At 42.1% G+C, this 6,250-nt stretch overlaps 1 protein-coding gene across 2 annotated transcripts; it reads right to left on the bottom strand.

Annotated features, from left to right (window-relative positions):
* Positions 1-740: 740 nt before the first annotated feature.
* Positions 741-3,370, bottom strand: LOC110524585 (regulator of G protein signaling 21). 2 transcript variants are annotated; one of them, XM_021604386.3, is made up of 5 exons: positions 3,177-3,370; positions 2,617-2,686; positions 2,443-2,534; positions 1,592-1,758; positions 741-1,396 (listed from the first exon to the last, which is right to left on the bottom strand). In XM_021604386.3, exons 1-5 carry the CDS (start codon positions 3,241-3,243, stop codon positions 1,220-1,222), a joined length of 573 nt encoding a protein of 190 aa, XP_021460061.3. In that variant the 5' UTR covers positions 3,244-3,370; the 3' UTR covers positions 741-1,219. The 2 variants fall into 2 exon arrangements, with proteins under 2 accessions (XP_021460061.3, XP_021460062.3); XM_021604387.3 differs by having other exon boundaries at positions 2,443-2,513.
* Between the last annotated feature and the right edge of the window lie 2,880 nt (positions 3,371-6,250).

Here is a 6,250-nt window from a genome sequence, read left to right as displayed (position 1 = left end):
GTGTGGATGTGTGGGACTCACTGAGGGAAGCAATGAACATGGTATCATATCCTAGAGCAGGTTGGTATGCGTTACATTTAATTGTGTCTATGTTTACAAGTGGAAGATGCCAGGTGTATATCCTTGTGGGGGTCTGTATGTGGAGGGAAGATGGTGTCTGTCTGGTGTGTTGAAGTGGCAGGCGGTTGATCCTTCTAGAGTACATGGCCTCCTGCTGGGAGATATAAAAGGTGTGATGGGTCCATACTCAGAAAGATGTTGCATAAAGCTTACTTCATTTTTTAAAAAGTATTATTATTTTTGCTGCATCACGGATAGCGTACACAGACATTGCTGGGGTGAAACTATACATACCTGGACTGGTGTTACACATAACACCGAGAGGTCAATTGAACTGTAAACAACATGAAATCCCACTGTACAATGTGTGAAAACACAACACACAAGAGAGAGGCAGAGATAGGAGCGAGAGAGAGGTCTCAAAGATGGCCCATTGGCCTGGTTGCCTAGGGAACAGAGCGTTTGGGGTTTCTCTGGGTCTGAGAGATAAAGAAGAACAACATGAGGGTACGACTGAGAGAAAGAGACTATGACCTCAGCTGATGCTGCACTGATTGTGTTGGATTGGCTTTCTGAATCCTAATGACATACACCCGCATACACAACACTGCATTGGGTTGGCATGATGAATTCCTGTCATAGACAGAAACAACACATACATTCAAAAAATAGACTGAAACTTATTTTTCATGGCTTTAATGGCAGGTATGACATATCCTAGTTTTCATAGACATCAGGAGAATACCATGAATTATTACAGTTAAAAGTAACGATCAATTGATAATCAATGGATAATAATAAGTTATAAAACATACATAATGCTTTATACTCTAAATAAAGTCAGTACTGTATAACATTTGTAATCATATCTATTATCTATAATATTAGCATATTTATATGGAGAGTATTCCACTTTATGTTTACGTTGAAAATATTTTGGGTGGCCACACCTCAGAATAAGATTAGGAGCCACTGAGCTAGATGATGAACTATTATTAGACAGACTACAGAGCATGGGCCTGTGTTTTGTGCTCCAGCCCAGAGTTAAACCATGCTGAACTTACATGGGCAGCTAGTTAGAGCGGAGAGAGTTGAATCCCTGTCAGCCCACAGACTGTTGGTTGTTAACAGCTATTATTCTCCACCTGGTTCTGGAACCTCAGCGGGCTTCTGATGGTTCTAAAAGACCTTGATAGATTTCAGATTTCAGGAATCTGGGATAACAGTCCTTTTTCATCAGCTTGTATATCAGTCTCTGTGCCTTGTCGAAGCAGCTCAGGGTCGGCTGAGACATGCTGTTTGTAATCTCCTGCCTGGTCCCACAGTCGATGTTTATCTGGAATTGAGTAATGAATGAAACATTGCCTTTGTGTAGCCATCAGGTTGGACAGAGAGAGGGACACATAGACAGAATGATTGAGAGACAGCTTGAGGCGGAGAGCTAACGATTAAAAAAATAAATGAAAGAAAGAGAGAGAGAGAGGGGGAAAGAAGATTAAGCTACACATTTCCGTCTGATGTCTTTACGTACCTGTCTGGGAGCGTCGACATGTACAAACTCTGCGTAGATCCTTTTGGCTGCTATAGCTATCTCATTGCTGGTGGTGATGGTCTTGTACTCCTCACAGGCCAGCCAGAACAAGATGTTCTCCTCGCTGTACTCTGTCCTCAGGAACTCTCTGAAGGCCAGCTGCCCTGCTACACGGTAGAGACATAAAAAGGAGATGGTGTGAAACAGACTCACATTCACACAGGCAGGCACATACATGTAAGCATGGCCACTGACCATGACCTGCAGAACACAGGTTTAGTTAGAGAGAGCAGGCTAGCCCACAAAGTTGTCAAACTGGTTCAGGAAATTGACAGGGGTTTATTAAGGAGATGCTTTTTCAAGCTCACCAACAGATGTTCTGGGCTTCCATTTGCTGACCAATGCAAATAAATTAGCAAACAGTATAATAACTTTTGTTGCCTAAAAAAACATGTACAATGTCATAAAACGTGTTTTAGATGTGAGTGAACCATTGCAGATGTCTTATGGGAGAATAATTGTCCTTTGTAGCCTACTGTTCCTTCTCAAAATGCTTAGCCTACTTATAAAGCCATGCAGGTGTGCCATTTTTCATGAGTCTTTTGGGAACACAAACAAACAGCAAACTGCATTACTCACACTAATTGCTTAATATAAATCACTGCTGGAGAACTGACTCTAATCGACACAAGACAAAATATGTACAACGACAGCCAGCTTGTCCCCCCTGACTTTAGGCTTATACTGGTACCACTTCCCTGCAAATGTTTTGGTAGGACTGTATCAACAGTACCAATCAACAGTATCAATAGTAGTAGAGAGAGAGAGTAAAGAAGAGTACATTGTCTTACTTTTAGACTCCTGGAGTTTTTTCAGGGATTGTCGCCATGAAACAACTTCATCGATGGGGGGCTTGGGGGCCCTACAAAAACAACAAAAAAGCCTAGAGACTCTTAATTTTTTTTTTGTGGATGATGATGATGTTCAAATGGTTTACATTTATACAGAACAGAATGTTGACTTACTTCCTGTACATGCCCCTTCGCCTGATATCAGACCATCTAACATGAGAGAGTGATGACGGAAACAGCTGATCTAAAATGAGGGAGAAAGAAAGACAGAGGCAACAGAGAGCACAGGAAGCCTGTCTAGTCAGAGATGTTTTTTGCCCCCCAAAAATGCAAAAGCAGAACAGCAACTGGCCAGTTTCGCTATGAATTATGGGACAGAAACAGGAAATCTCATAACTTCAGCAGTCAGAATCTGCAGCCGTTTAAGAAGACTGGTCATCCATTATGATTATTGATTCATTAATCGATAATAAGTATTAGCCAGAGAAAAAATATTTTTGACCAATCATCCATGAGCAGTGTTCTGTATCAAACATTTATTTTATACACAAATGTGAATAGAGACTACTTATCTATGAACTACTAACCACTTACAATGAAGCATAACTCATTCGTGCCTAGGTCCACCAACCATGTTTAGTACGGAATGAAAGGAATGTGAAAGGAGTGGTCATGTCACAAGCATTTCTCTATTTCTCTATACAGCCAAAGCAAAGCTCAAAGCTAATACTTACAATGTATGCATATGATTACAATATCCCTGAAAAGCAGAGTTTGTTCGTCCTGAAGATCAGCACTCATATATATGCTCAACAACTTCTGATGTTTTTCCCAGTTCTAGTTAGACTTCCCTATTATATTCCCCTGTTTGCTATTCCCCTCTGGCTAGAGCACACAAGTATCCACATGTTGGGCTGGGAGGAGGATTGCCAGATGGGAGGGTTAAGAGGTGACTCAGAGTTTTTATTGTGCTTTTTTACTTTGAAATTCCTAGGATGGGAATCAGGGAAGCTTGAAAAATCAGAGAGAGATGTTTGACCCAGTTCAACGACAAACTCTTCACCCATCACTCTCCTATGAACACAGACAGCAGAGGAGAGGAGGAAGGGAGGGAGACACCACTATCTCTGCCAAATGGGGGGGACCGAGACAGACACTGTCGTCCCCCAGCTTTGAAAATTACTGATGACAGAACAACTGGCAGTGTAGTGAGCAAAACGAGACGAATGACAGTAACAGGGACAGAGACAGCAGAGTGTCTCTACCTGTCCACCCCTCTCCAGTACCGACGACTGATTTATGGACCCTCAGCGGGACGCCCTGGGCCAGCTAGGAGAATGAGAACAGGTGCTGTAAAACACTGCTGCTGAGACTGCTGCAGCTGGGAATCTGGCTACTCAAACAAAACCTGGCAGATCTGATCATTCCCTCCCCTGAGCCACTGTGCCATGTTCCATAATGTATGCAGGTATTTGTTCAGCCCAGCGCTTACACACCTGATTCAACTAACGTTGGACTATTTTTAAGAGCATATATTAGGTGGCTAGTGTTGAATCAGGTGTCTTACAAAAGCCTGTACACACTGCTGTCCTCCATAACCATTCATGTTCTGTGGTTTCCCCTGGCATTTTACTTGGTCTGTGTCCAGGAGCAGATATAAAACCTGGCTTAGCCCTTTTCCTATTTGTCATGTATTTGTCTTGCATTAGTTCCCTCTGAACTATTGCCATGGCAGGTGAAGGCCAGTTTATTCATTGGGCTCAGTGCTTCGGCCAAGCTGAATGAAACAGCCTTTCATCTCCCAGCCAACCTCACTCTATTCATCCGTTCACAAGGTGAGAAATCTCTGTCCTGTTGAGGCTTGTGATGAATTCATTTGTTTACCTTTATTTATTGACCTTTGTGCACTGAAGAGGATGTGTGGGCCAGCAGGGAATGACTCAAGTATGAGTGATAAATAATGCCTGTAAAATATACAACATCTATAGTCTTAAAGCAGACACCTGCAGTAAATAATGAATGTTTATAACACTGCATCAACAAACATGAGATTTTTAAATGAGCTACAATGCTAAACAAAGATTTCACAAGTGTAAATGTAAACAAAAAGATATCCCTGAGTAGCCTATACCTCCTTAGACACTTTTAGGTAAACAGTGTGTAAACTTCCGGCTATTTACAGAGGCAAAAGAGACGTCTCTGAACTAGTTTGGCTCAGCTCATCTTCTGTTTTGAACAACAAACACTGCTCTCCATGCATACTGAATAAATGTTTTATTTTATTTAGAGAAATCATAACATTGCAATGATTCCTGATCAAATCGCTCTCTATTCACTCAAATTCATTCTCTCTATTGGGAGAAAATGGGAGATTGAGAAAGATGGAAAATAGAGAGACAGAACAAGATGGAGAGACAGGGGATACGAACAAGCGATTTGAATTGCATTATTATTTTCTTAATTAATTTTTCTCATGAGAGGAGAAATAGGACTGGGATGTTCATATCTAATTCATTTGATTTGTATTCTCACAAGGAGTCATGGTGATTACCATGCCAAACTGACTGGAGAGTTGACTAGCCAGCAGCTTTATCTCCTCTCTCTCTCCTCTCTTCTGTTTACTCTGTGGCAACACTACACCCTAGTTAGCATTTGACCACACAGCTTACAGGGAGAAACCCCCGTTCACTTCCAATGTTACAATAACAACCATATCCCCCTCTAACCCCCCCCCCCCCCCCCCTCTCTCTGTCTCTCTCTTTTTCCATTTGGTGTACAGTAGTACAGTACCCGATTGAATGCATCACCCCATCCCAAGATGACATCCCATGACCACCATGCCATCAGCCACTGTGGGGAGCTCTGTCTCTACTAGGATTCTCTCCCTCTCCTCTCTCATTTGGCAGTGGGGTTTGCCTTGCACAGAGTGGCTGTGGGTCGCTGTTGCTCATGTTAAAAGCTCAGCTGGGAGGACGGCCCCCAGGACCACTGATACATGGCCTTAGTGTTTGGCTCTCTGGCTCTCTGGCTCTGTGGCAGGACATACCATCTGGTTTGGGGGGGGGGGGGGACTCCTGATCCAGAGCATCAATGTTATTACTTACAAAGGCTTTACCTTTTCTCTGTCTGGGTTCCCATTTTATGTGTTGTTTTGTCTGCCTGGTTTGCTGCCGCTTTCCGGCTGTAGGTGTGTAATGAGTAATCTGGCGGCCTCCGTGGGTCTGTGTCCCTTCACAGTAACACCAGTCTGACTGCAGGCTCACCCCACAATAGCAGTTCCATGCAGAGCCGCAGTACAGTACAAAGGGCTGTGACTGTCATGAAATTTTGTCAGCCTGTGATTGTCAAGCAAATAACTACAGGTGTCACCGTAATTTACCGTTAATAGCCTACAAGCCTTGTACCTTGGGAACATCGACATTTTAAATCAATTTAATACAGCCTACACCATCACAATACATACATTATTTATTTCAGACAGGTCTAAAAAACATGAAATGAAAAAATATATACAGTTGAAGTCGGAAGTTTACATACACCTTAGCCAAATACATTTAAACTCAGTTTTTGACAATTCCTGATATTTAATCCTAGTAACAATTCCCTGTCTTAGGCCAGTTAGGATCACCACTTTATTTTAAGAATGTGAAATGTCTCAATAAAAGTAGAGAGAATTATTTATTTCAGCTTTTATTTATTTCATCACATTCCCAGTGGGTCAGAAGTTTACATACACTCAATTAGTATTTGGTAGCATTGCCTTTAAATTGTTTAACTTGGGTCAAATGTTTTGGGTAGCCTTCCACAA

This window comes from Oncorhynchus mykiss, chromosome 5 (genome assembly GCF_057628025.1).
Source record: "Oncorhynchus mykiss isolate SJ-2025 chromosome 5, ASM5762802v1, whole genome shotgun sequence".
Lineage (NCBI taxonomy): Eukaryota > Metazoa > Chordata > Actinopteri > Salmoniformes > Salmonidae > Oncorhynchus > Oncorhynchus mykiss.
This window is presented reverse-complemented; position numbering and strand designations above follow the sequence as displayed.